Below are 27611 nucleotides of genomic sequence, written 5' to 3'. Positions count from 1 at the left end.
CAAGTATTGATTTAATGAGGTTGCTAATTAAAAGAGGAAAATGCTTCCTGAGGTTTCCCTTACAACAGACAAACACATCAAAGCTTCAGTCAATGTTCTTGTCAATCAACAGCAGTATTAGGATCTACAGACAGTAAATATAATGTGAATGAGATGCACAGTTTGCTCTTTATCAGAGAAACATAAAGACTTCAGTATGATTCCCAAGCCTCAGTCATAATGGACAGTTTTGTGTTATATTTGTGTGAGTACAGTAATCCATCACTTTTGTTTGTGTCTTCATAAGATATTGTGTTGTATTTACTGTATTTAACTCATTTTATGATTATAAATGAGAATCAGATGAGTTTACTGAACGTGTTTATTAATTGTGTTTTCTCTGTGTCTGTCAGTATTATCCTCCAGATGTGTGTATCTGTAGTTTTGTACTGGAACAGTCTCTTTCTGTACGAGCGCTACAGGAGATGCTCGCCAAAACCGGACAAAACAATGATGTAAGAACAAAAACACAACATTTGCACATTGACCTTACATAGTTTTTTTAGAAACCTTTTTGCTTTAATGGTTTGATGGGATGCATCATGAATCGAGTTTTAGGTGACGTTACGACCAACTTTAGTTAGTAGATCAGATCCTCTACACCAGCACTAGTTTGTATTTAGTGTTCATAGGGTTTGTGATCTCCAGCTGAAAGTTAAGATAGTGATGTTTCAGTCCATGTGACTCATATAAGGTTTTCTCTGTTGGCTGATATGAAGCTGATGAGCTGTGACAGCTCTGATATTTACCTCTTTATAAACACATAAATGCAGTAATGTTTCACCTGCTTGGTTTTGTACACATTTAGTGCTGTATTTCTGTCTGTGGATCTGCAGTAATGAGGAGTTTTGTTGTATTTTTCTTTTGTCATCTCTCTGTCACACGTCTTGCAGCAGTTTATTAGAAAGGTGAGTGATTCTTACTGTAATATTCATGTCTTAGATGAATGTCTAAGAGGATTCTTATGTGTTTGCATCAGTTGAATCCTCTTCTTATGTTTAGATACAATCAGTAACTGTTTGGATATATACAGTATTTGTTGCTGATAATCTGAATGTGTGTATGTGATGTGTGTTGTATTGACAGGGAGCTCACAGTGCAGGACACAGAACCGTACTGTACGGTCACGCTATTCTCCTCAGACACTCCTTTAGTGAAATGGTGAGAGACTGACATTCATACCGTACATACTACTGAAGTTCATCCACTCATATCTACACATTGTGTTGTAGTATCTGACCTGTTTGAAGACATCAAGATCTTTGACAGATAAATTGTCTTTTGACGTCGGACTGCAAGAGGATTCGATAGGTAAAAACACAAAGATTTGTTGAGTTCATATCTATTACAAAATGAAAGATTCAAGGATGTGTGTGTTTGTTCATACCGACACATGACGCACAACAACAGCTGATATATGTGTGATGCTGTTTACTTCACGTGTTTCAGGTGAAGCCTGCTGGTGGACCATTCATCCCGCTTCCAAACAGAGATCTGAGGGAGAGAAAGTTCGGATCGGTGATGATCTCATTCTTGTCAGTGTTTCATCTGAACGCTATCTTGTGAGTATCAATCACTGAATTGAACGAAGATGTGATTTATTTTTAGCTGTATAAATAAAAATATTGCAATATGACAGCATCAGAGGCTGAAAATACATCATGTGACATATGCAGTCATTGTGCGTGTTTGTGATTCACGTGTGTGGTCGGTCATGTCAGCAGGTTGTCATATTAACAGAGCATAATGTGTTCAGTACCACAGTACAGTGATGCTGTCAGATGGTAATACCGTGTTACTTTAATGTTTGCTATGGTTATTAACATTAATTGTATAGCCTTTTTAAAAACTGTAATGAATACCTGGAGGTGTCCAAAAAGCGTGGTATTACCATGGTGTTTTTTGTGAAATGTAATGTTTTAGTACTGCATGACACAAACTTTGTTTTCTTTGGCTTTTTAAACAATAATAATAATCTTTATATCGTTCAACTTATTTTCATGATGCCAAGCTTTTTACATTGACCTCTGAGACCAATGTATCATATAGAAGACCTAAGTCGAGAGGATGTATTGCCATGGTAACCGTTACATCCTTCCACAGCATCTGTCCATATCCAATGGGAACGTCCAGGTGGACGCATCATTTATGCAAACGCTTTGGAACGTTCATCCCATCTGTTCAGGAAGCAGTGTAGAAGAAGGTACAACATCATCACACAAATCCCAGTGAAGTTTACTGATGATGTCATGTTTAACGTCTGGCATCTCGATTTCTCCTAATTAATGCTTGTTAGTGGTTATGGTGTTTGCTAGCTAAGACATTACTAGTCCTATTGCTGATTTAAAGTAACCCCCATGACCCTGAGATTGAAACTTCAACACATAACAGTCAGTGCTAACGACACGAACAATCCTCAGATCATGTGACGTGTGATCTATTACAATCTCTGATGTCACACAGCAGTGATGTGGTTTTATTACTTAATCTGATGTTTATTTTGATCTGTAGGATATCTTCTTGGTGGTCATGTGATGCGTCTGTTTCATGGTCATGATGAGGTTTTGACCATCCCAGGGTCAGATCAGAATGAAGAAGAACAGAGGTACAAACTTCATCATACATGAAGAGCTTATATTATATCAAGAGTAATCACATTTCACAAAAAAGAGTTTATAACTCTCAGATCCAGAACAAACATTTACATTAAACAAGAGTCAGTCTGAATTGAATCAGACACTTTCATAGACATCTTATAAATAATGAATCTTTCACAATGTAAGGCAGCTTTTTCCTGCTTTTAAAGCAACACTTTGTAGTAGAGGTCTTCTTGGGTCTAAAGAAATGTACGCGACTCGAAATGACCTGACTCACTTTTTACCCGAACCTGATGTGCATAAATAATTTTTGTTAAAAGAAAGACCTGACCCGAGACAAACGTGAGAGAATTAGACCCAAGTCTGACCAGACCCCATGGCAAATTATTTTTTTACCCGAATGTAAACGGCACCGTGTGTGCAGTCTGCAACCCCACACACATCAGTCAGACAGAAAGAAAGAAACCCCGGTGGCCTCGCAACCCATTTGGCCCGCTGCCCAATTTATTTTCATTTGTTATCTGACGACGACACCAGGGAAAGCGCTTACAGTGTGTATTCAAAATTGATTGACAGATCTCAATGAAAATTAACCTACCGCCAGCGCACTTGGCAAACAGAGGAGGGGTTGGAAAAGGACTAGATGCACACACACCGAGAGAGTTTGGGTCTTCTCGGATCTGTTTATCAAAAACACATTCATTTTAAAATACCCAAGGCTGTTAATATTATACCTGACCCATGCCCGAGGCACACGTGAAACTTGTACACCCAAACTCGCTTGAATCTCGCATCAGACCTCAGGTTTCCGGATCTAAGTGAACCCGTGATGACCTCTACTTTTGTAGTTCTCAATGTAAGATTAGCTTACGGCTCCCCATGTGGTTGAAAAACGCTGTTTCTGGTACAGTATCAGACACTCTCCTGCAGCCAGGCCGGGAATGGGTCGGGCTGTGTGCTCCTACCTGTCCACACAACATTACAGAGTCTGCTTGTAGCCACTAGGAGGCAGAATTCATCCAGTTAAGAGTTCTGTTCTTCTACCACTGAAATCATTATTGAGATGTTATTTAAAGGTCAAAAACTACAAAGTGTTGCTTTAAAGTCTGAAAAGCTGTTATATCAGAGCAAACGTCTCTTGAGTCTCATGGATCTCAGCAGGTACAGTCCATTAGTGCACACGTCTGAACATGCGTTAAAAACACATATTCTTCTCATGTCTCTCTCTCTCTGATGGATCTCATTTTTTGTATTGTATTGTTTAGCTCATCTCATCTATCATCTGCTGGATTTGATATCAGTCATCACAGACTAAGGCCTGTGGCATTGTGTCTCGTCCTTGAAATCTAATTAAAGGAACTTTCTCTTTTGATCTTCTGTATTTGACCTCAGAGGACACGAGTGAAAGATTTGTGTTATCAGGCAGTGCAGTCACCTGTATAAGTAATAGAGAGCGTTTGTCTTCTGATAGCGTACATGAATGTTACTGAGGTGATCAATAAATCCATCAGCTCACCATTTGACCTTCAAAGTCACTGCTAAAGCATCTGAACACATTAAACTGATCAAGTTTCAACACCTACAGTATATAAATTCTAGTAATACAGTGCATTGGACCTATAACTGTAGTCCAGTCACAGCTAATGTAATATAATTCAGATATAATAGAAATGTGCGCTCATATGTGGCATTCAGTAACGTACACTACACTTAATACTTACACTGTTTCAATGCTTTGGATGAGATGAGTTTGTCAGGTCAAATCTACCGTGAAAGACGTTTATAAATGTAGTGTTTTCTTTGTTGTTTTTCAGGATTGTGAACTATGAGACGGGGAAGGCCGGAGCTAAAGCTCGATCTCTGTGGAGACTGGAGCCGTTACGCATCAGGTGCGATCACTGAGAGTTAGTCGACTGTCTGTATAACATCATCACATCATCATCATTATTCTGTCTGTACTGTATGTTTGTGTCTTTATGCAGTTGGTGTGGCAGTCACATTCGCTGGGGTCAACCTTTTCGTCTGCGTCACCTCACCACCGGTCACTATCTGGCTCTTACTGAGGACAGAGGGGTCGTCTTGCAGGACCGCCAGAAATCGGACACCACGTCCACTGCGTTCTGTCTCCGAGCATCAAAGGTCTGAAACATCTTGTGTGCTGTAGGAGCGTCTGCGCTGATAATGACTGTAACTGTGATTTCTTGGTCTACAGCTGGCGGTCGTGATGTACTCACTCACAGTATCAGATTAAATCATATGTCCTCATCTCATTATAAAGGGTGATGTTTGGCATTGTTAGTTAAAGGACACACATTAAAGTGTTTGCTGTGTTTCTTCAGGAGAAGCTGGACTGCAGTATAAAGCGTGATGTTGAGGGAATGGGTGTGGCAGAGATCAAATATGGAGATTCTTTGTGTTTTGTGATGCATGTGGCGACGAGTCTGTGGCTGACCTATCAAGCGCCTGATGTCAAATCAACTCGACTGGGTCCTCTTAAACGACGAGTGAGTTGTACAGTGTGCGTGTTGAGTGTGCTTTAAATAAGAAACAAAAGAAAAACAAATAATAACACAACAATGCATACATGTAAAGTACTCAACTTACCTGGCAAACATGCTGCTGTGTCAGATATTTTGATATTCATTATTTTATTGCATTGTGAGTGTGGGAGTGTTGGGCACGTCATAATGAATAAAAGCTCATTTGATTTCTTAATAAAATGTTTTTGTGTGTTTCTTATAAAGGTGTGTTTTCATTCCGAAGGACATATGGATGATGGGCTGACGTTACAGCGCTGTCAACATGAAGAGTCGAGAGCTGCACGAATTATTCGCAACACCACACGACTCTTTAGTACCTTCATCAGGTACCAGAACACACACACACACAAACAGACAAACTTCATCACTACAGCACGTCTGTGGAAGTGTTTAATAAATTATTTTTCCTGTCAGATGGTTCAGTACACACATACACAGAGATCATATATTTATATACTGTATGTAGAGATTCACACACAGTCTTATCAGGCTATTTTTAGATGTCAGATGTTCTGCATGAGTAGTCAGTGTTTTCTGAGGGCATCATCTTCATTCATGTTCAGCTCTCTACTGAAACTCTTCATATTTTTCATCATTATTACATAAGAGATGCACTTGTGTGTCTGTGTGAGACTAAAATCAGCAGGGATTGTACAGTCTGTGATTCTGGGAATCTCTCATCATTAAAGCTCCCATAACACACAAGTACATCTCTTATGTAATAATAACACACGCTGTTTCTGCTCATCTCATGTTAACATTGAGTACCTATAGAGTAGTATTACATCCTTCATATCTCCAAAGAGTCTTAAATTGATCAGATTTATAAAAGACAGATCAGCTCTAGCAATGGTTTTGGAAAAACACAAGATCCCGGAGGCGTCCAGCTGGAGGAGTGAGTCACGAACAAGCATCACACACAAAACATCTCCCTATCTCTGGATAACTTATGATTCATAACACTTTTACTAACCACCTGCGACTCATGACCCGGTTGGGACAGATTGGGAACCTGTTTTACACAAATGTGGACAATTACACTGCTTCATGTTCAAAGAAAAATATTTGTTTATTATATTCATTGGGTCCTCCTAACCCTTAATAGCTGGAAGAATTCTGAAATGTAAGCCAAACCAAAGCTCGGTTCTTAGGAGGTTAAACAAACGCACACGTGAAAAAAACTCTGCTGCTACCTCGGATAAACTAAACTATATCCATTGTTTCCATAATGCTGACTTACTGGGAAAGCTGAACAAGACTTTCTTCTCCTTACATTCAAAAACACACTTCTTCTTTTGTGCCATTGTCTTGATATAAAACAAAGATGTCGCATGCAGTGATGTCTGTGACTTTTACTGGAAAGAACAATGATAATGAGCATCATTCTTACTCTGATTGTGACGTGTGCGCGTGGTTTTCTGAAGGAAGTACCCATAAAAGGAATATGGGGTAAATGATGCATAATGTGTACCCATGTTTGAAAAAAAACTTTCAGAGACTTGTACTCTTTTTTTTTTTGACACTTTGCATTTGTTTAGCATGAGGATTACAACCTTTAAACTGTTAAAAAGTCAGAATGCATAAAATAGCATTAATACCCCCCTCAACCCTTCATGGTATTTCTGTCTGTTAGTTTATGTTCACATACTCTTCCCACAGTTTGTTCTGACAGGTTTAAATCAGGATAATGTTTTTTCACATTTGATTTTATGCTTAATTTATTTCAGGGTTGTTGCCTCGAGCTGAAAGCTTTGATTTGTTTTACAGAGATCTTGACAGTTTAAGTGGAAAGAACCGTGTGTCTGTGATTCTGCCCAGTGATGAGGTTCTCCAGACACTTAAAGATCTGATCGTATACTTCAGACTGCCTGACGCTGAGCTGGAACATGAGAAGAAACAAATACAACTACGATCGCTGAAGAACCGACAGAATCTCTTCAAACAGGAGGTAGATCACTGCAGTATGTGAGATGTTTTATATCAGCTGATCTTCTGAAGAATACGAGTATGATATGAATGTCTATGTTTTAGGGTATGCTGTCTCTGGTGTCTGACTGCATCGATCGCTTGAGTGTTTATAACAGTGCTGCTCATTTTGGTGAATATGCTGGAGAAGATGCTGGCGCTGCGTGGAAAGACATTCTGAACCTTCTTTATGAGCTGCTGGGTAATAAACACACAATCAGAAGCATTAACACACGCCTGCTTCATAGCACAATATAAGACTGGCTTTGTTTTGTTTTTTTAATGTAAGGTAGTTGCTGTTTGCCTTTTGGATTGAATGCAATGAATGGGTGAACATTTTATGGTCCAGTGCATGAATAAATACAGTTAAGCATCACTGCCCATCTCAGTAGAATAAAACATTGAATCACTGATGCAGTCTAAACTTTACTTGTAGTTGATAATGTTAGCACAGATGATCTTACTGCGACTCGACCCGTTTCCACTCAGTCTGTTATTGTGCTCCTGTCTTCTTAAATCCAAGTATCTATACATCATGTTCTTCATATACAGTCTTGATGATAACTCATATCTTCTGTCTCCAGCAAGTACACACACACACACACACACACAAACGCTCAGTTATAACTGAATTTAGCTGTAGCTGTGTCTTCTGTCCTGGTTTTCCCATCTGTGAAGTGACCCGATCCGTTCATCCGCTGTCAGTTGTCCTTGTGTTGAGACGTCTTTCAGTAGATAAATGAATATGCATGAAATCACCTCCATAAGGAATAACTGCTGTGTCCTTGACATTTATAAAGACTCTCTGAAGTTCTCTTGCATATTTTTAACTGTTTACACGACATTAAATCAGTGTGTTGTGTTTAAATGTTTACACTGACTATCAGGATTGATCCTTTGACCTCTTCTCATCTTTTATAGCTTCTCTCATCCGTGGAAACAGGAATAATTGTACCCAGTTTTCCCAGAATCTGGATTGGTTGGTCAGTAAACTGGAGAGATTGGAGTCATCGTCAGGTGGGCTGTTTGTTACAGATAGGGTTAAACTCTTTGACTTGTTATTTATTTGATCATTTCTTCACATCTTTATTTGATGTCTAATAAACACACATTAAAGTCATTCACTTTTACTAAAATGCATTACTGTATTCGACAGTTTTCAGTTTATTTTTATTCTCAGTTTGATGATTAATAAATGAGAGTAGCTCATGTAGTTGTGCTCCTACATAATAAACACAAAAAATAATCATAAGCATTCATTTATTTGATGTTAGCCCTGTTCTTATATAAAAACACATACCCAAAGGATGAGATGGAAATATACGGTATTCTGTATTGTTATAATGTAATCCATGTCATTGGCATATTAGCGTATAATTAAGCAGTTTAAATCACGCTTGAAAGAATACCATGGTATTATCTCAGGTTAGCTGTTGTTTTGCTGATAAATGTCTTTGTTTTCTCACTCAGGGATCTTGGAGGTCCTTCACTGTATTCTCACTGAGAGTCCTGAAGCTCTGAACATCATTCAAAGAGGACACATCAAGACCATCATCTCTCTGCTTTACAAACATGGACGAAATCACAAGGTCTGTCTGTGCTCAACACCAATTATATGACAGGACCTCTTTCATTACTTACAAATAGGTGTATATGTTACTGAATAATAAAGAGATGGAGCAGGATAGTCTCAAATGATCTGTGGTTAATATGCTAACCTGTGTAACACCAGCAGTGTAAAACCTCTGTGTTATATTTAAGAATCACATTTAAAGGATATAACATTGCTTGTGGTAAAAAAAATTCAATACTCAATCAAGGAGACAAATCAATAAAACAGATGAGAACAGATCTGACTTCTGAGACTTGCTCGCTCATAATAGCCGATAGAGATCAAAATATAATTGTATGAGAAATAAAGTCAGATATATATTGATAAAATGTTTAATATGCTCAGATTTTAGATGTTCTCTGCTCTCTGTGTGTCTGTAATGGAGTCGCAGTGAGAGCCAATCAGAACCTCATCTGTGATCATCTGCTGTCCAGACGAGATCTTCTTCTACAGACACGATTGGTCAATGATGTCCAGAGGTTAGATATCTGTGTGATTTTTCTGTTGTCATTGTTATTGATGTACAGTGTGTCACAGTGTGAGTTTGTGTTTGTTTGTAGCATGCGGCCCAACATCTCTGTAGGAGTAAGTGAAGGTTCTGCTCAGTACAGAAGATGGTACTTTGAGTTAATGATTGATCAGGTGGATCATTTCATGACCGGTGAGCCCTCACACCTGCGGGTGGGTTGGGCGTCCACTAAAGGTTACGCTCCTTACCCGGGAGGAGGAGAAGGCTGGGGCGGTAATGGAGTTGGAGATGATCTGTACTCTTATGGCTTTGATGGACTCCACCTGTGGTCAGGTAAATTATAATCACATGATAGCAGTCTGGATATTTACCACTGATGTATTCTGTGTCAACTTGTGTGTGTGTGTGTGTTTGTGTGTGTCTGTGTGTGTGGATACCCTACAGGGCGGATACCCCGTACTGTGGCATCTGTGAAGCAGCATTTGTTGACATCTGATGATGTGGTGAGCTGCTGTATGGATCTGAACGCTCCCAGTATCTCCTTCAGGATCAATGGTCAGCCGGTTCAGGGAATGTTTGAGAACTTCAACACTGATGGACTGTTTTTCCCTGTGGTCAGCTTCTCAGCTGGAGTCAAGTATGGGAAAGCAAATCTTATCTAACTGTGTGTGTGTGTGTGTGTGTGTGTGTGTGTACATGTGTGTGTGTTCAACACTGGATTGGATCAAAGAAGAGATCATTCCTTACAGTAAAATCAAATTCAGTCACTATTCAATCATCATCATTCATTTCAGGGTGCGATTCCTGTTAGGTGGTCGTCATGGAGATTTTAAGTTTCTACCGCCGACCGGTTATGCGCCGTGTTATGAGGCTCTGCTGCCCAAAGAGAAGATGAGGGTGGAGCCAGTGAAGGAATACAAGCGAGATGTGGGTGGAGTCAGAGATTTACTGGGAAACACCCATTTCACATCACAGGCCTTATTTATACCTAAACCTGTGGACACATCTCAGGTACACACACACACACACACACACACTGTGAATTGTTGTGTATTTATTACTGAATGTATGTGTGTAGAGTACACAGATGTGTTATGTTTGTGTTTTAGATCGTGATGCCTCCTCACCTGGAGAAAGTTCGAGATCGATTGGCTGAAAACATTCATGAGTTGTGGGGGATGAACAAGATTGAGGTGGGCTGGTCATACGGGAAGGTAACTCACGCTCACCAGATCAACTACACTGATGATGTCTGTAGAAAACATCTGAAAAAATAAAGAAATACACAAACTATACATCTGATTATCACGTGACTTTACACAATACGCCGCACAATAAAGCTGAATACCTGTCGTTTCATGTGACCTGTAGTTTGTTGAGTACACATTTGCTTTCTCTTTTATAATTTGCTCTGCAATTAAAACAGCGGGTAAGTGGTTTTATTATTATTTTTATTAAGATTATATTATTTAATTAATAAAACGAATAGATCCATCATTTTCATCTGTCACATCATTGATGTTTTGATATGTGATTGATTTACTCAGAAATAAGGGGCCCGGTGATGTTAAACACACTGCCAAACATTTGTTTTTCTGTTTTAAACTTGTGTATGTAATGTAGCGGTGTTTACTGGAATGATCTGATATTGAATTGGTTTTATTTACTGTATATTAAAGTATTTTGGGCCCTTTAAAGCAACAGAAAATCAAATCCACCAATGAAAGTATTTGTGTTTGTTTGTGTAGTTCGGTCATTGACCAGTTTTGTCTTTATCTCATCTTTTATGTTGACTGTTTGTTATTAATGAGAGTGTGATAGATGATGAGAAACACATGAGATGATGATTATATTCAGAGAGAGAGTTTAGTTTAATGTCATGAAGTACAAACTTCTTTAAAGTTGTTTGAATGATAACCGGAGGACACGATCACAGACAGAAACAGATGAAAATACTGGAAGACGAACTGAAAAAGACTCTGAAACGTCAAGTTGATTTTTTAAATAATTTTGTTTGATAGAAAACAGTAGTTCTTGTCACGTCACATATTTAATAAAACTGATCAAATTGACAGTTTGGTAATATGAATAAAAACATTGTATATCATTCATTTAGTTTATTAATAAAAAATAACCACCTTATTCTCCAGTCATTATAAGCAAAGCTGAGACTTTGCAGTAAGTTTGCTATATTTATTTTCAATCATATTAAGTGTTTTTAAAACCGCAGTGTTAAAAGTTCACATGATTACAGGTATGAGAGTAAAATGCAAAAGTACATTGAAGGCTTAAAGTTGTCAATCGTCAGGGACCGTCACAATAAACAGGCGAGTCTGTAGAGAGCCCCACCCCTTAGATGATGTCATTCTTTAACGCTTTACGATTGGCTCTTTCTACTAGAAGCTGGACTTTCTTTGCTAGAGCTGTGATATTGACCATTGTGATCTCATTCATAGCAATAGCAGTGATGCATTTTGGGTAATATTAAATATCTTTAGATTTTTTCTGTTCAAAGTCAATTTAGTTTATCCATCAAAGTCATTTATCGTGGTTTGTCTTTAAACAGACACTGATGTTACATCTCAATATCTTGTAGGGGCGGTTTCCCGGACAGGGATTAGACTAGTCCTAGACTAAAATAAATGTAAGAGCTGTCCAAACTGAAAACAATTTACACTGACATATCTTAAAATACATCAGTGCCCTTTGTTTGACCTCAAAATGGACACAAGTAATGTTTTTAATAAGGCATGTTTAGGCATAATTAAACTAAGGCTTAGTCCTGGTTTAAGCTAATCCCTGTTTGGGAAACCACCCCTTAGTGTTTTTTGTCATTTTACACCTGATAGATTAATTCATTTCTATCATTTATAAAACAGGAACTTTTGGGGAAGACTCTTGACTTTAAAAAGAAATGTATGATTTGTAAAGAGTTCATGTTCATTTGTTACTACTATAATAGTTAATAATTCATGTTATAATAAGAATCTGAGATCTTATAGAGCTTGTAGTAGTTTTGTGTCATTGGTCGAGGTTTTGCCAACAGTCATATTGTGCTGACAGTACTGAAGTTTCTCATAAATGTTTGGTTTGATCTGATAATAAAATCGGCTGTTTTTGCAGTTAAACCTTCTTTTACTTGTAGTATAAATGCTTTTTTACTTCAACAGTTTAAGTTTTTAAAGGGATAGTTTACCCAAAAATGAAAATCCTCTCATCATTTTCTCACTCTCATGTTGTTTTAAACCTGTATAAATGTCTTTATTCTGATCAACACAAATTAAGATATTTTGAGTAATGTTTGTAACTAAGCTGATTATGAGCCACATTTACTTCAATAGTAGGAATAAGAATACTATGGAAGTGAATGGAGCTTACAAACATTTATCCAAATATTTTCCCTTGTGTTCATCAAAACAAGAAATGTATACAGGTTTAAAACAACATAAGAGTGAGAAAATGATGACAAAATGTTTATTTTTTGCTGAACTATCTCTTTAAATCAAACATGTGTTCTTGGGTTTTGAGCGGAGTCTTTACAGCATGTTTATGGTTCATGAAACGAGAGTTTTATTAAAACTCTGGAGCCCAAATCTCCCAAGAAACATGTGACATTCATTCATTCTGTTTAACAGGGCTCCTCTACTTCTTTTCATCTGATTGTTTTTCTCATCGGTTGTGTATTTTCTGTGTAATGTTAATGTGTGTGCTTATTTCGTAGATCAGAGAGGATAATAAACGACAACATCCCTGTTTGGTGGATTTCTCCAAACTACCAGAAACTGAAAAGAGTTACAACATACAGATGTCAACAGAAACACTCAAGTAAGATCAGCAAATACACACACACACACACACACACACGTTTAATCACTCTCTCTCTCTCACACACACAAATAACTAACAGAAAATCTTTCATTTTAGTCACAAACATCAATAATCATAAGGTGTGTGTTGGGATTGTGAAGTTGTGTTTTATGCAGGTTTTAAAGCAATCATCTGGAATGACACTAAGTGTGTGTGTGTGTGTGTGTGTGTGTGTGTGTGTGTGTGTGTGTGTGTGTGTGTGTGTGTGTGTGTGTGTGTGTGTGTGTGTGTGTTTCAGGACTCTTCTGGCTTTAGGTTGTCATGTCGTTCAGATGAAGATCAATGCTGAGGAAGACCTGAAAAAGCTCAAGCTGCCTAAGAAGTGAGTGACTGAAATCTTCAATGGATGCTGGGACACCAGACTGAGTTTTAAAATGATGATGATGCGGTTTATTTCAGTGTAAAGCTTCTGATCACAGTTTCCAGACTAAATGAATATTAATGATCACAGATTATATAATTATATTTAACCAGAACTGATCAGATGTGTTACAGGATTTCTCAGAATGATTTAATTTTGAAGCATTTTAGACTTCAGACATGTATGGTCTTCATTTGGTTACAATCATAATAAATTGTGTGTTTATCATATGGAGATAACGTACACACAGTGGTTTAATAAATGTGTTTTATTAACTCATGTTGTGTCTATCAATCTTTATGTGGGTCTGTCTACAGCTACATGATGTCTAATGGTTATAAACCAGCACCACTGGATCTGTCTGATGTTAAACTGACTCCAGGTCAGGAGCTGCTGGTGGATAAACTGGCAGAAAATGCTCATAATGTTTGGGCTAAAGATCGCATTAAACAGGGCTGGACATACGGCATACAGCAGGTACCAATCCTCCAGGATTCTGGGATTTAGATGTGCATGTATTTATGATATGTTGTACTTGGGATAGCTTAGAGTTGATTGATGACTGTATTATTTACAGTAATATCACAACAGTGAACTACATAAACTAGACATGTGTGTGTTGAGATGTACAGTCCAACAGTTACACATCATTTCAGCTAAAGTCTGATGATACATTTAAAATGAATTCCTCATTTAGTTTAATGAAAGTCAATGACAGCGTGTGTTTGTTTTCATCTCTGTAGGATGTGAAGAATAAACGAAATCCTCGTCTGGTGCCGTACGCTTTACTCGACGAGCGAACCAAGAAGTCAAACCGTGACAGTCTCCGGGAAGCCATCCGAACTCTGACTGGATATGGATACAGCGTTGAGCCACCTGACCAGGATACCGGTGAGATCCTTATCAGACCAGATTAAAATCTCATCTGATTGTTCTGTTTAAATCTTTCTGCTTTGATTTTCTTTTGAGCAGCGATTCCCCTAAAATCCACAACATTTGATCAATAAGACTGAGACCTGAAGAAATTTTTTACCGTTGGATAGTGACTCTTTGTCAGTGTATTTAATTTGATTGAATTAAATGGAGATTGAAATGTATTGGATTTAAACCATGCGTGTTGTGTTCACTGAACGAATTCATTCTTAGTAGCATCAAATTAAAAACATCGCTTTAGTTTTCACTTTTGTCTTCCTGTTTCATTTTTTTTATTTGTGTGATGTGTCTCTCAGCAGGTCACGTGATGGAGAGGTTGAGCATTGATAAGATCCGGTTCTTCCGTGTGGAGCGCACGTATGCGGTGAGGACGGGAAAGTGGTATTTTGAATTTGAGGCAGTGACGGGTGGAGACATGCGAGTGGGTTGGGCACGGCCCGGCTGTAAGCCTGACGTTGAACTGGGATCAGATGATCAAGCATACGTCTTTGATGGACATCGAGTGAGTTTGAACTGTTTGTGTCTGTGTACTAATGTTGATGTGCAATAAACACTTTTATTCTCTTTGATTCTACCGATGTTGTGTTGACTTTATATTCGCAGGGTCATCGGCTCCACGTGGGCAGTCGGCTCTTTGGTCGTTGTTGGCACTCGGGTGATGTGGTGGGCTGTATGATCAACATGGAAGACAAATCCATGATCTTCACTCTTAATGGTGAAATTCTGATCACTAACAAGGGCTCTGAACTCTGTTTCACTGACTTTGACATTGATGATGGTGAGACTTCACCTTTACTTTTATAATGCATCTCTTCTCATTTTCATTGGCTGACTGTATAAAATCACTTGTGCTCGTAGGTTTTATTCCTGTCTGCAGTTTAGGACTTTCTCAGGTTGGCCGTATGAATCTGGGCAAAGATGCCAGCTCTTTTAAATACTACACCATGTGTGGTCTGCAGGAGGGCTTTGAACCATTCGCTGTCAATATGAATCGTGAAGTGACCATGTGGTTCAGTAAACGTCTGCCTACCTTCTTTAATGTGCCAAAAGACCACAGTCACATCAAGGTGTGAGGATAAACTTTCACCAACAATGTTTTTTTTCCAAATGAAAAATCTCCACGTCAAAATCATCGAGTCATTCTTCTTTGTGTTGACTCAGGTCACCAGGATTGACGGCACTGTCGACAGTCCTCCGTGTCTGAAGGTCACTCATAAGACGTTTGGTACTCAGAAGAACAGTAACACAGATATGGTGTTCAGTAGACTCAGCATGCCTGTAGAGTTTCATAACATCTTCAGAAGCTCCTTCAGTCATGTCAATGGAGTTTATAATGAGGAGGAACCGGTAAAGCTGAGACACAGGTCAGATCTTCACTGTCTCTGAGTTTGTGTAGTCTGATGAATGAGTATTAAGATGTTATGATGATAGTAGTAATGTTTCATTTGAACTCTTAATCTCCAGGCATCCAGTGAAGTCAAAACATTCAGAGGAGATCAGAAGAATCGACTACAGCAACATTACCACGGTAAAGTCATGCACAGTTTTACACCGAATATGCTTAATAAACTAATAAAGTGTGAGGTCATGTAAGCCCATTATTGGCGTAAGCCAAAACAGATCGGCACAGGTAGTTTTTTTCTAATTACCCCGATTTTACGTTGCATGTAAACACAGCTTTTTTCATGTCTCCACTTGTGAAAAATAAACGTCACACACAGAAGTAAGCACATGTTTGGTGATGTTGGTGTCTTATAAGCCTATTAGGGCTGGGCATACAGTAGTATGCAAGACACAATAATAAAATTATTCATTCATTCATTCATTCATTCATTCATTCATTCATTCACAAAGTAACACATACAGGTCTATATGTGTATTCAAGCACTTCACTTTAATGTACATAAAGCTTCATAAAACTGATTTTTTTTTTACATTTGTTAGATGATCAATGTTGTCTGGTTTATTCTGCAGTATTATCATTCAGTCCGAATATTCTCCGGTCAGGATCCGGCCTGCGTATGGGTCGGTTGGGTCACACCAGACTATCATTACTATAGCAACAACTTTAATCTGAACAAGAACCGAGCCGTGACGGTTACCCTCGGAGACGAACGGGGTCGCGTGCACGAGAGGTGAGAGCTCGACGTCACTCAGGTTAATGTTTGTGTCTCAGGATTGATGTTACTCATACATCCATACTCATATACAGCGTGAAGAGGAGCAACTGTTACATGATTTGGTGTGGAGATGTCGGCAGCATCACACAAACCACCAGCAGAAGTAATGTGGATTTAGAGATCGGATGTCTTATCGATGTGGCCAACGGTCTGTTGACCTTCACTGTCAATGGCAAAGAGCTTCCCACTTCATACCAGGTACTTAAGGATGAAATTAAACGAGTTCTCATCTTAACTTTAGCACTGCAGCTGACCACACAGATGATCGTGAGCTGATAAAATAGCAGTATGTGATGTTCTTGTCGTGTAGGTTGAGCCGTGCACAAAACTATTTCCTGCCGTGTTTGTGCGGCCTACAAGCTCCAGTCTGTTCCAGTTTGAATTGGGCAAAATTAAGGTTAGCGGCTCGCTGGTAATGATCGCTCGCTAACGTTTACCTCACGGCGGGTGTAAATAGCAGAAATCTTTTTTGCAGAATGCCATGCCCTTATCATCAGCCATGTTCAAGAGTGAGCACAAGAACCCGGTTCCTCAGTGCCCACCGCGTCTGGACATCCAGATCATCAACTCGGTGCTGTGGAGCCGTATGCCCAACATATTCCTGAAGGTAGAGACGGTTCGGGTCAGCGAGAGACACGGATGGATGCTCCAGTGTCTGGAACCCCTGCAGATGCTCGCCGTACACATTCCAGAGGAGAACCGGTACAGACACATTCGTCTACATGCCGTTTGTCGTGCATGTTGTCCTCTTGAGATGTTTAATGATGTTTGTGTCTCACTGCCGCAGGTGTGTGGACATCATGGAGTTGTCAGAGCAGGAAGAACTGCGTACGTTTCACTATCACACGCTAAAGCTTTACTGCGCTCTATGCGCTCACGGCAACACGCGTGTCGCTCACGCCCTCTGCAGCCATCTCGACCAATCGCAGCTCCTGTACACCATCGACAACCAATACCTGTCCGGCATGCTGCGCGAGGGCTTTTACGACGTCCTGATCAGCGTTCATCTGGAGACGGCCCGAGCCGCTCGCCTCATGATGAACAACGAGTTCATTATTCCCGTCACGGCGGAAACGCGCGGCATCCGCCTCTTTCCCGACGCTTCCAAACGCCACCGGCCTCCGGGCGTGGGTCTCGGCACGACGCTTAAATCCAAACTCAACTTCGCTCCTCCCTGTTTTATCGGCACCAAACGAAACCAGCACCTGTACAGCCCTGAGATCCCTCTGGACGTGCTGAAAGAGAAGGCCATCAGCATGCTGACAGAGGCCGTTCAGGGTGGTGGAGATCACATCAGAGATCCTGTAGGAGGAAGCGTGGAGTATCAGTTCGTCCCCATCCTGAGACTCATCAGTACGCTCCTCACGATGGGCGTCCTGAGCGGACGAGACGTTCGCAAGATCTTACTGCTGATCGAACCCGACGTGTTTGGAGAACGCAAGGAGGAAGGGTTGAGAGAGACTACGGTGAAGGAAGGTCTGACAGGAGCTGAGAAGAAGACTGTGGAGACTGGAGAGGAAGAACCCGTGGAGAGTAAAGCTCTCACTAGAGGCCTCTTAGAGAAGAAATTACCCGAGTGTGTCAAACGTCAGGTGAGAAAACTGAAAGGACTGAGATCTAAACACTTCTGCTTAAATGCTTTAAATTAGCTTTAGAAACAAACAATCAAACTCCAAAAGAGTGAAGGGCACACATGAGATCTTCAGGACTCATAATGAGGTTAAAGGCAGGGTGTCTGATTTTGAAAAATTTGCCTACTAGCACTGAAATCACGATCCCTCCCTCCCATTCAAATCCACCATCCAAAGCCACGCTTCCTCCAAAACACATGAACACGCACAGACCAGACGTGCACTCGTGTCTCATTTAACAGTGAGAAAACTTTGTAGTACACAGTGAATAATATTACCAAAATAACAAACATAAACAACTCTTTTAAATCAGAATTAGATACAGCACGTTTTCGGTTGTGTAGACGTAGTAGTTTGCTTGTAATTTTGAAAACACTCATAATTTATAAAGGAACACAAACTACATAAACAACACAATGATCCATCTAAATAAAATATCTGAATCCGTCTAAATAAAATCATAGCGCGTACCTAACTTACCTTACCAACATAAACACTGCAACACTTTCAAACCTTTTAGTTATCGATGTTAATTGAGTTTTTTGTCGTCGTTGTTCCAAAATATGTCTTTTGTTTTGTGGCTCTTGTGCAGGTTGTCAATAAGCAGGAATGTTTGTTTGCACTGATGACGTGTGATGTGTGCGTGAACAGGTCATGCAAAACACGTTCACTGAAAATTTTACTCGTCCGATTATTGAATTTGGTCCGAGTTCAATGATTTGTTGAAAATGTTTTGGTCCTACACCTTAGCATAGTCAGGATGTGACAAATTAGATACCCTGCCTTTAAATTGAGCTGATTTGCATTAAGATTAAAGACTGTAGAGATAATGTGTACAGTACTGTTGACATCTGTGAATATATAATGACATGAGAGTTTGTTTGTTTGTTTTCTTCAGATGTGTGACCTGCTTCATTATTTCTGCGATTGTGAGTTGAGACACAGGGTTGAATCTATCGTGTCGTTCTCTGATGGTTTTGTTTCTAAGCTGCAACACAACCAGAAGTTTCGTTATAATGAGCTGATGCTCGCGCTCAACATGTCCGCTGCCGTCACCGCCAAAAAGACCAAAGAGTTTCGCTCTCCTCCACAAGAACAGGTACATTCACACCTGTGGATGATTTATTAAGGACTGATTTGTTCTTGTGAAGGTTCACCGCTGTTACCCACAAGTCTGAAATATATGAGATAACTTTACCCACCTTAATCTAGAAATACAACACACATCTCTTCATATTAGATTCTCATCTTACTTTTTTGAGAAATGGCACAAACTTTATTTATTTACACAAAGTTGTTGTTATAGATTGCCTTTAGTGCAGGTGTGCAGTGTTATTTGTGTATTAACAGATGTTAAGATAGTTTAAGACACACATTGAACTCATGAGCAGAGAGAAACTCTTCATTATCATCTATAATTACAGGTGTAAGAAACAATTTAATATATTAATAATTTGTATATTATTGTTGTTGTTTGCTTAGTGTTGATTTGCTATTAATAACAAAGTAAAATTGTTGTAACTTTCTTTAAATTCTGATATTTCCTATATTTTAATATTATTGAATAATACATGAATAAAACAATGCTGATAATGGGACATCATATTATATACTCGAGTGGAGATTAATACACCTGGACTGTTTCTCATTGGACAGCAGGAAACTTTGATGTTTAGGAGTTTTTTTTTCTCATCTCAGATTGACACATGTGTTTTTATTGCAATGAAAGTTCCCAAGACAAAACCGCATCAGATTCAGCATCATTACTGTTAAACTATAAAGTTCTCATGATGTGTGTTCAGTTATACAAACAATCCACAGCTCACAACACAATGTTGTTGCTCTCAATGCTAAAACTTCATTGTGCTTTAGCACTTCTTTTATAGATGTTGTTTAATGGTTTTCTTGTGCTTGTGTTGTATCTGTGAGGTGTAAAAAACAGTCTGTTTCTTTCAGATTAACATGCTGTTGAATTTTGATCTGGGTGAAGGCTGTCCGTGTCCTGAGGACATACAGGAGGAGCTTTATGACTTCCACAGTGAACTACGGCTACATTGCGGTATGTACAGAACAAGCGCACTTTTCTAATGATATTTAAAGGCACAATTTGTAAGATTTCAAATATGCAAAAAAAAGACATATTGTGCCTTTAATATTCATATACTAAGATTGTGAACAGCAAATGTAAAAACACAATAAAATCTAAGAAATATCTTTGATCTTTATCAACACTGTTAAACATTTAAAACTCTGTGCAGATTTAATGCTGTTTTCCAGCAATGTTATAATAAAGTCCATGTGTTTCAGTTTGTGCCTGAATCATCAAATAAACACAAACTCATACTGTTGTTCTTGTTTTACATGAATTAACGTTTTCACAATCACAATATTCTGGGTTCTTGTGTTTTTCTTGTCCCATGAAGCATCACATTTACTGTTGATATAATAATGTGTCCAGAATAATAAATGTGTCTGTGATCTCTGACTGCAGGTATTCCAGCAGAGGAACTTGAGGAACATCAGGACACGTCTATTAAAGGTCGACTGCTCGCGCTCATCTATAAGATCAAAGGTCAACCACAGAAATCTGAGACACAGCCCAGAGAAAAAGAGCAAACCGCACCTTGTGAGACACTGAAGATTTATTCAAACTTTAAAGTTTAATGTGCCATCGTCATAAACCATCACAGTGTTTTCATTTAAGTTTGTTCTCTGTCTTCTGAACATTTACATACGCACACACACACACACAGAGACACACACACACACACACACACACACACAGACACACACACACACACACACACACACACACACACACACACACACACACACACACAACTCTGTATTGCTGAGTCTCATCTAAATCAAACGGGTTTAATTTCATTAAGTCTTAAGTGCTCCTGAGCTCAGCATTTGTTTTTAATTTATTTGTCATCTCGGGTGTTTCAGTGAGATTGTTCATCAGCGCTGCCTCTGATTGGCTCTCCTATAAAAGCTTATTTAGCGCTGACAGACAGACCAATGAAATGTGAGTGATGAATAACCTGAGCCGACTCTTTCCTCTGTCAGGTTATAAACTCTGTGTGTCACCTTATGATGCCCGAGTGACAGAGAGCATTCAAGAGTTTCATTAAAAACAACCACCGGTTAGTTTACATTACAGTACGTGACGCCCTAAAGTTGCAATCAAAGACTACAGCGAGGTGAACGTGGTAAACAAGTCTTCAATCGGTGGATTATAAAATGATGTGAAACAGAAGATGAGAGTAATAAATGCACACAGACAGTAGGTGGCGCTATCAGTGTGCTCTTAACACCTCCATGTCTTTAAATCCAGATCTTCTATTCAGCCCTTTCAATATGAACCAGAACAATACAGAAAACATACAAATAAAAGATGGTGAAAATAAAGACGATCTGTAGTTTTCACATGAAGATAATACCAAAGTATTTACTATAGTAAACTGTAGTAATAATTCATGAAAACTATTACACGTCATCAACCCAGAATCCACTACACCTGACCTCCACAGCTTAAACTGAGGTCTGGCTTAAACTTAAGCTGGTTCTTCCATCCTGGCAAACCTGGTCAAGCTGGTGGGTCAGATGGTCCTCCAGCTAAAGGCGACCAAAACTTGTGGCATGCTACACAAGCAAAACCAGCTAAAACCAAGCTGGGAGAACAGCTAAAACCAGTTCACAACCTTATGCTGGTCTTATTACATGTATTACATGTTGGGATTTTGTGAAGTAATGAAAATTTTGAATGTGTTTTTATTGATGGATTTTAGTATTAGAATGCAAATAAGTAAAGGGATGATGTATAAGCAGAAATAATCCCTCTGACAGTGTGATGAGGACATGATGAGAAGAGGAGGATCACACTGAAGGGGCTTATGACGTATTTAAGCATACTGGCCTTCATACACGAGATACTTCTTTAAAAGCCCAACACTCAATCATGAACAATTAAATTCATTGATTTTAAATAAGATCAGCAAATCAAAGTATAAAAGTATAGTTAGATCATGAATGAGCGCTGGTATTATTTTACCTCCAGAGAAACTCAAACTGAAATGATTTAAAGACCCTGATCTGTGAGATTCAACTGAAATACACAAACAAACATCTGACAGATAGTGTTTAGCAAACACACGATTGTTGTGAAATCTCTTTTTTTTTTAGAGAAGCTTGAACGTTATTACGGTGAATGTGATTGTGTTTACAGATTTCTAAGAGTGAATGTGTTTGTGTAGCGAATCTAAAGGAGCTGATCTCTCAGACAATGGTAAGCTGGGCTCAGGAGACACACATTCAGGATCCAGATCTGGTTCTGGTTATGTTCAGTCTATTGAGACGACAGTACGACAGCATCGGTGAACTACTGAGAGCCATGAGGAAAACTTACACCATCAGCGCCGCCTCTGTGAACGACACCATCCACCTGCTGGCATCACTGGGACAGATCCGCTCGCTGCTCAGTGTCCGTATGGGAAAAGAGGAGGAGCAACTGATGATTGACGGACTGAGGTGAGAGAGAGATAAAGACAGCGGGACAGCAATCTTTTCTCCTCTAATAGTTGTGATCATCTCAACCAAAGCCTCAGTAAAACTAAACTTGAGTTCAGCAGTGTTCACACGTTAAAGATCTACAGTCATTACATACAGCAGTAACGTCCACCTGTTTAATACATAATCTCATTCTTACGAATGCTATTCCAGTATATGAATGATGATGTAATATCTGTGATGTTTTGTCTGTCTCAGTGACATCATGAATAACAAGGTCTTCTACCAGCACCCAAACCTGATGAGGATTCTGGGCATGCATGAGACTGTGATGGAGGTGATGGTGAATGTGCTCGGTGGAGGAAAATCACAGGTGTGTGTGTGTGTTGTGATTTTACACAAATCCCAATGTAGCATGATTACACAAACATTTCAATCTACAGATCGGATGAAATTTTACAGGATTGTTTAGACACATTCAGAGTAAATTGATTGACTAACTTAATATTAAAGGGATAGTTCACCCAAATATAAAAATTCTGTCATTATTTACTCACTCTCATGTTGATACAAACCTGTATACATTTCTTTGTTCTGATGAACACAAAGGAAGATATTTTGAGAAATGTTTGTAACCAAACCGTTCATGGACCCCATTTACTTCTATAGTAGGAATAAAGAATACTATGGCAGTAAATGGGGTCCACAAATGGTTTGGTTACAAACATTTCTTAAAATATCTTCCTTTGTGTTCATTAGAACAAAGAAATGTATACAGGTTTGTATCAACATGAGAGTGAACTATCCCCTTAATATTATTTTTTGTATGTATAGGAAATGTTATCCAATGATGAGTTATGTGGACACATGAATGAAAGTTGACTTTTACTCATTTCTGTATAATCTATATAGTACACATTGTCTGAAGATCCTCATTTTTAAGTAAAAGAAAAAAAAATCACATAAACATTTTGAGTATTTGACCATTACTGTGTTTAATTCAGTAAGTGTCCTCCAGTTATAGAAGTAAAGATTATTTTTATAAAGTGATTTTTTAATCCAGTTTAGTGTATCAGTGGGGTTACAGTATTTTTTTACAGTATATATATATATTAGTATTCTGCAGATTTAGGCAAATGTCGTACGTCATCCAGATGTTCATGCATACACAAAATTAGCATATTTCAGAAAGAGCAGAACTAGTAATGATTTAAAGACACATTATCTTCTGCTCTTTAAATCTCTGTTCATAGGATCATTTAAATAAGACAAACACGTTCTTGGTTTGATTTATGTGGTGGTGGTGTTTCCAGTTTTATTTATTTTAGATGTAAACACACAGTGAACAATAAAGCGCTGTTTAATTCTCGGTCTAACAGGAAATCGCTTTTCCTAAAATGGTGGCGAGTTGTTGTCGATTTCTCTGCTACTTTTGTCGCATCAGTCGTGAGAATCAGAAGGCCATGTTTGATCATCTGAGTTATCTGCTGGAGAACAGTAGTGTGGGTTTGGGTGAGTTTACTTTATCAAACTTTTACTAAAAGATCTGTGGATATATACAATATACAGACTGATTTATATTAGACATTTATATTTAACGTTAATTCTGCTCATAACCTTCACATAATATATAGATGTAATGTTTAATGTTATGAGATTACACTACTGACAGGTGTTTTACTTTTATTATATCATGTATTAGTGAATAATGGATGACTTTAAGGCGTGTGTGTTTGTGTGTTGACAGCGTCTCCATCCATGAGAGGATCCACACCTTTAGACGTGGCGGCTTCATCTGTGATGGATAATAACAGTCTGGCACTGGCACTGGAGGAACCTGATCTGGATAAAGTGAGTTATTCATTTGTATGGGGAAATAAATCTCTTTTATATCTCTAACATGTTGATGTGTTTTCAGGTGGTGACGTATTTAGCCGGCTGTGGACTGCAGAGTTGTTCGATGCTCGTAGCCAAAGGATATCCAGATATCGGCTGGAACCCCATAGAGGGCGAACGCTACCTTTCCTTCCTGCGATTCGCTGTGTTTGTCAACGGTAAACAACCACAGACAAACGGTGTCCATTTCAAGTTTATAGTCTTGAACATACTGTAAGAGGAAACGCTGTTCTTTGATCTGTGATTGTTGAGGTTTCAGACATGTTCGTGTGTAAACATATTAAGAAACACTAAACACATGTGTGTGTGTGTCGTCTGTGCTCAGGTGAGAGCGTGGAGGAAAACTCCAGTGTGGTCGTCAAGCTTCTTATTCGCCGGCCCGAGTGTTTTGGCCCCGCCCTACGAGGAGAGGGTGGAAACGGGCTGCTGGCTGCCATGAAAGAAGCCATTAAGATCTCTGAGAAGCCAGCGCTCGATCTGCCCTGCACAGGCCCGGGTCACACATCTGACACGTATGTTACACGCACACTCGTGTATGTGGTGATGATGTGATGATGATGGTGGTAATCTTCATCTCACTGCTGCAGGTCCACTGAAGGTGAGGAAGAGGAGGAGGTCGTTCACATGGGAAACGCTATCATGTCTTTCTACTCGGCTCTGATCGACCTGCTGGGCCGCTGCGCTCCTGAGATGCACGTGAGGATCATGAGAACATCTTACAGAAGTCCATTTAAAAATCTCTTTATTAGAATAAAAGGACATTTGATAGAATTGATGTATAGTTCATGTACAATTCAGGATGGTAAAAAGGCAGCAGATTGATTTCATCAGTTTATGATCAGTATGATTAAAGTGCTGAGATGTGAATCTCCTGAATGATGTTTATCAGAGTAATTGATCTTGTGTTCATTTTGATTCAGTTGATCAATAAAGGTAAAGGTGAAGCTTTGAGGATTCGTGCTATTCTGCAATCTCTTGTACCCATTGAAGACCTGGTTGGCATCATTAGCATCTCTTTAAAAATGCCTGTGCTTAATAAAGGTATGAAACTAATTCCCTTTCACTAACTTCATGACTATTAAATATCTTATCCATCCTAACAATCTAGTTCTCTAACTAAACTAACACTACCTCCTCAGACTGAGCCATCATAATGATTGATTGATTTCCTTCTCTTTATTATTTCTCTGAATGATTTGAGATCTTGTTGTAAATCATTAACTGTTGGATTATTTGTCAACAGAGATGTTGTTGTGTGAGGTCTCACTCCATCTTGATCTATTAGCACGACGTGCATACTGGAAAACAACTAAACATGAAAACTTTGTTAGAAATCCCATAATGCAGCAACTCAGAGTAGCACAATTTCATTAATAAATCTGACTTTTTATTCTGTCTGTCTCTGTCTGTATGTCTGTCTGTCTGTCTGTCTGTCTGTCTGTCTGTCTGTCTGTATTTGTATCTGTGTGTCAGATGGGAGTGTGACAGAGCCCGATGTGTCTGCCAGTTTCTGTCCGGACCACAAGGCTCCTATGGTGTTGTTTTTGGACCGTGTGTATGGTATAGAGGATCAGAGTTTCCTCTTGCATCTGTTAGAGGTTGGCTTTCTGCCTGACCTGACGGCCGCTGCTTCACTCGACACGGTAAGACAAAATATGTTAGCAAACTCAATAGCTTTGTAACTTTACATCTTTTGTTTTTAGTCAATTATTTGCATGTCTTTCATGCCAATGATGAGTTTTTACTGCTATTATCCAGTAGGTGGTGCTATTACACAACTTATAAAACACTGAAGCATCCACTGATCCAAAATCAGTAAAAACTCTGTTTATGTTTTGATCATCGTTCTGAATCAGAGAGCTAACAAAAGTCCTGTACAAAATGCATTAAAAATATTTGAAGAGTTTGGTTCCAAAACGCAATAAACGCCATTTTTGAAAAAAATGAGTTACTGCCAAAATCAGTATTATATCAGGTCAGTAGTTAAAAGTAAATAATTAATTCTACGCAAAATCCAATACCCGCCGTGATATTCTGTCATCTTTTCTCCCTTTTTCCCCAAAATGCGACAAACGCCACTGCTGCTTTTTTACAGAATGCAATAAATCCATTTCTGATATTACAGCGGACCATTCACGCAATGTAAACAAACATGGCGGCGCGCTGAGTACACGGAGTCCTAGTTTTCCTCATCTACTTTGTACTTCGTGATCAACAAACAAAACAAAATAATACTTTAATAGCATTGCCAAACCTGTGATGGTTTTCTGTGACGGGAAAGAAACGTAAGCCATCAACATCTAATAATTTCCCTGAGAGGCACTCGGTTGCTTGTTCTCCAGACAGCATCAAGCTTCTCATGCTAAAACATTGTGCTCTTAATATGTCAAAGTAAGTGTTTTGATTAATGCCATAATGTTTATTTTTTAATCATTGTATACCACTAGTCAACTAAATAAATATAAAATGGTAAAGATGAATGCACATTTATACATTGATTTAATAGATTTATAGCATTTTGAAATAAAAAACTGTCATGGATTTATTGCATTTTGTGAAAAAAATAATCCGTTTTTATAATAAATCTTTGAAAATCAACTTATGGATTTGAATTTTTTATGTTTTTATAACCTAAAGATGCTATGTGAAAGTTTGTAACAGAAAATAGTTGTTTTCATCTCGTCACTTTCTTGGTATAGAAAACACGTTTTTACCAAAATTTGTCAAAATGGATTTATTGCGTTTTGGAACCAAACTCTTCATTTACTTCCCAATGGCAAATTTGGGAATTTGTTGTGTTAGCAGATCAGAATAGCAAAAAATCTCACACAACTTTCATAAAATGATCTAAACTGAAAGATCTGACATGCAAGAAGACCTGTGTGTGTGTGTGCGTGCGTGTACGTGTGTGCATGCGCGTACGTGTGTGTGTGCGTGCGTGCGTGCGTGCGTGTGCATGCGTGTTTTAGTGTTGCTTTTGATTTTTTCTTGTTTTTAATGTGTAGGATC

At 38.8% G+C, this 27611-nt stretch overlaps 1 protein-coding gene across 14 annotated transcripts in view; it reads left to right on the top strand.

Moving 5' to 3' along the window:
- LOC129417848 (ryanodine receptor 3) overlaps nucleotides 1–27611 on the top strand; it is a 64548-nt gene that overhangs the window by 12294 nt on the left and 24643 nt on the right. For 11 of the 14 annotated variants that reach the window (XM_055172714.2, XM_073869845.1, XM_055172711.2 and 8 more), the window contains exons 3-48: nucleotides 393–494; nucleotides 933–947; nucleotides 1126–1200; nucleotides 1272–1350; nucleotides 1489–1601; nucleotides 2143–2242; nucleotides 2551–2644; nucleotides 4451–4525; nucleotides 4619–4775; nucleotides 4976–5140; nucleotides 5381–5502; nucleotides 6944–7124; nucleotides 7208–7343; nucleotides 8063–8158; nucleotides 8612–8730; nucleotides 9099–9232; nucleotides 9314–9555; nucleotides 9667–9859; nucleotides 10017–10233; nucleotides 10332–10436; nucleotides 12944–13047; nucleotides 13328–13411; nucleotides 13768–13927; nucleotides 14194–14341; nucleotides 14680–14885; nucleotides 14987–15161; nucleotides 15242–15450; nucleotides 15545–15747; nucleotides 15848–15911; nucleotides 16358–16518; nucleotides 16596–16761; nucleotides 16874–16960; nucleotides 17039–17265; nucleotides 17351–18155; nucleotides 19093–19293; nucleotides 20151–20253; nucleotides 20686–20820; nucleotides 22454–22727; nucleotides 22965–23079; nucleotides 24086–24218; nucleotides 24454–24557; nucleotides 24625–24760; nucleotides 24928–25114; nucleotides 25190–25298; nucleotides 25523–25643; nucleotides 26076–26245. In XM_055172714.2, coding sequence (XP_055028689.2) covers nucleotides 393–494; nucleotides 933–947; nucleotides 1126–1200; nucleotides 1272–1350; nucleotides 1489–1601; nucleotides 2143–2242; nucleotides 2551–2644; nucleotides 4451–4525; nucleotides 4619–4775; nucleotides 4976–5140; nucleotides 5381–5502; nucleotides 6944–7124; nucleotides 7208–7343; nucleotides 8063–8158; nucleotides 8612–8730; nucleotides 9099–9232; nucleotides 9314–9555; nucleotides 9667–9859; nucleotides 10017–10233; nucleotides 10332–10436; nucleotides 12944–13047; nucleotides 13328–13411; nucleotides 13768–13927; nucleotides 14194–14341; nucleotides 14680–14885; nucleotides 14987–15161; nucleotides 15242–15450; nucleotides 15545–15747; nucleotides 15848–15911; nucleotides 16358–16518; nucleotides 16596–16761; nucleotides 16874–16960; nucleotides 17039–17265; nucleotides 17351–18155; nucleotides 19093–19293; nucleotides 20151–20253; nucleotides 20686–20820; nucleotides 22454–22727; nucleotides 22965–23079; nucleotides 24086–24218; nucleotides 24454–24557; nucleotides 24625–24760; nucleotides 24928–25114; nucleotides 25190–25298; nucleotides 25523–25643; nucleotides 26076–26245 — 7107 coding nt within the window. The remainder of the gene's footprint in view (nucleotides 1–392; nucleotides 495–932; nucleotides 948–1125; nucleotides 1201–1271; nucleotides 1351–1488; nucleotides 1602–2142; nucleotides 2243–2550; nucleotides 2645–4450; nucleotides 4526–4618; nucleotides 4776–4975; nucleotides 5141–5380; nucleotides 5503–6943; nucleotides 7125–7207; nucleotides 7344–8062; nucleotides 8159–8611; nucleotides 8731–9098; nucleotides 9233–9313; nucleotides 9556–9666; nucleotides 9860–10016; nucleotides 10234–10331; nucleotides 10437–12943; nucleotides 13048–13327; nucleotides 13412–13767; nucleotides 13928–14193; nucleotides 14342–14679; nucleotides 14886–14986; nucleotides 15162–15241; nucleotides 15451–15544; nucleotides 15748–15847; nucleotides 15912–16357; nucleotides 16519–16595; nucleotides 16762–16873; nucleotides 16961–17038; nucleotides 17266–17350; nucleotides 18156–19092; nucleotides 19294–20150; nucleotides 20254–20685; nucleotides 20821–22453; nucleotides 22728–22964; nucleotides 23080–24085; nucleotides 24219–24453; nucleotides 24558–24624; nucleotides 24761–24927; nucleotides 25115–25189; nucleotides 25299–25522; nucleotides 25644–26075; nucleotides 26246–27611) is intronic. The other 3 variants (XM_055172713.2, XM_055172712.2, XM_073869844.1) reach the window with 1 other exon arrangement.

Source organism: Misgurnus anguillicaudatus, chromosome 7, assembly GCF_027580225.2.
Source record: "Misgurnus anguillicaudatus chromosome 7, ASM2758022v2, whole genome shotgun sequence".
Taxonomy (NCBI): Eukaryota; Metazoa; Chordata; class Actinopteri; order Cypriniformes; family Cobitidae; genus Misgurnus; species Misgurnus anguillicaudatus.
Note: the sequence above shows the minus strand (reverse complement) of the source record. Positions and strands in the feature narration are given on the sequence as shown.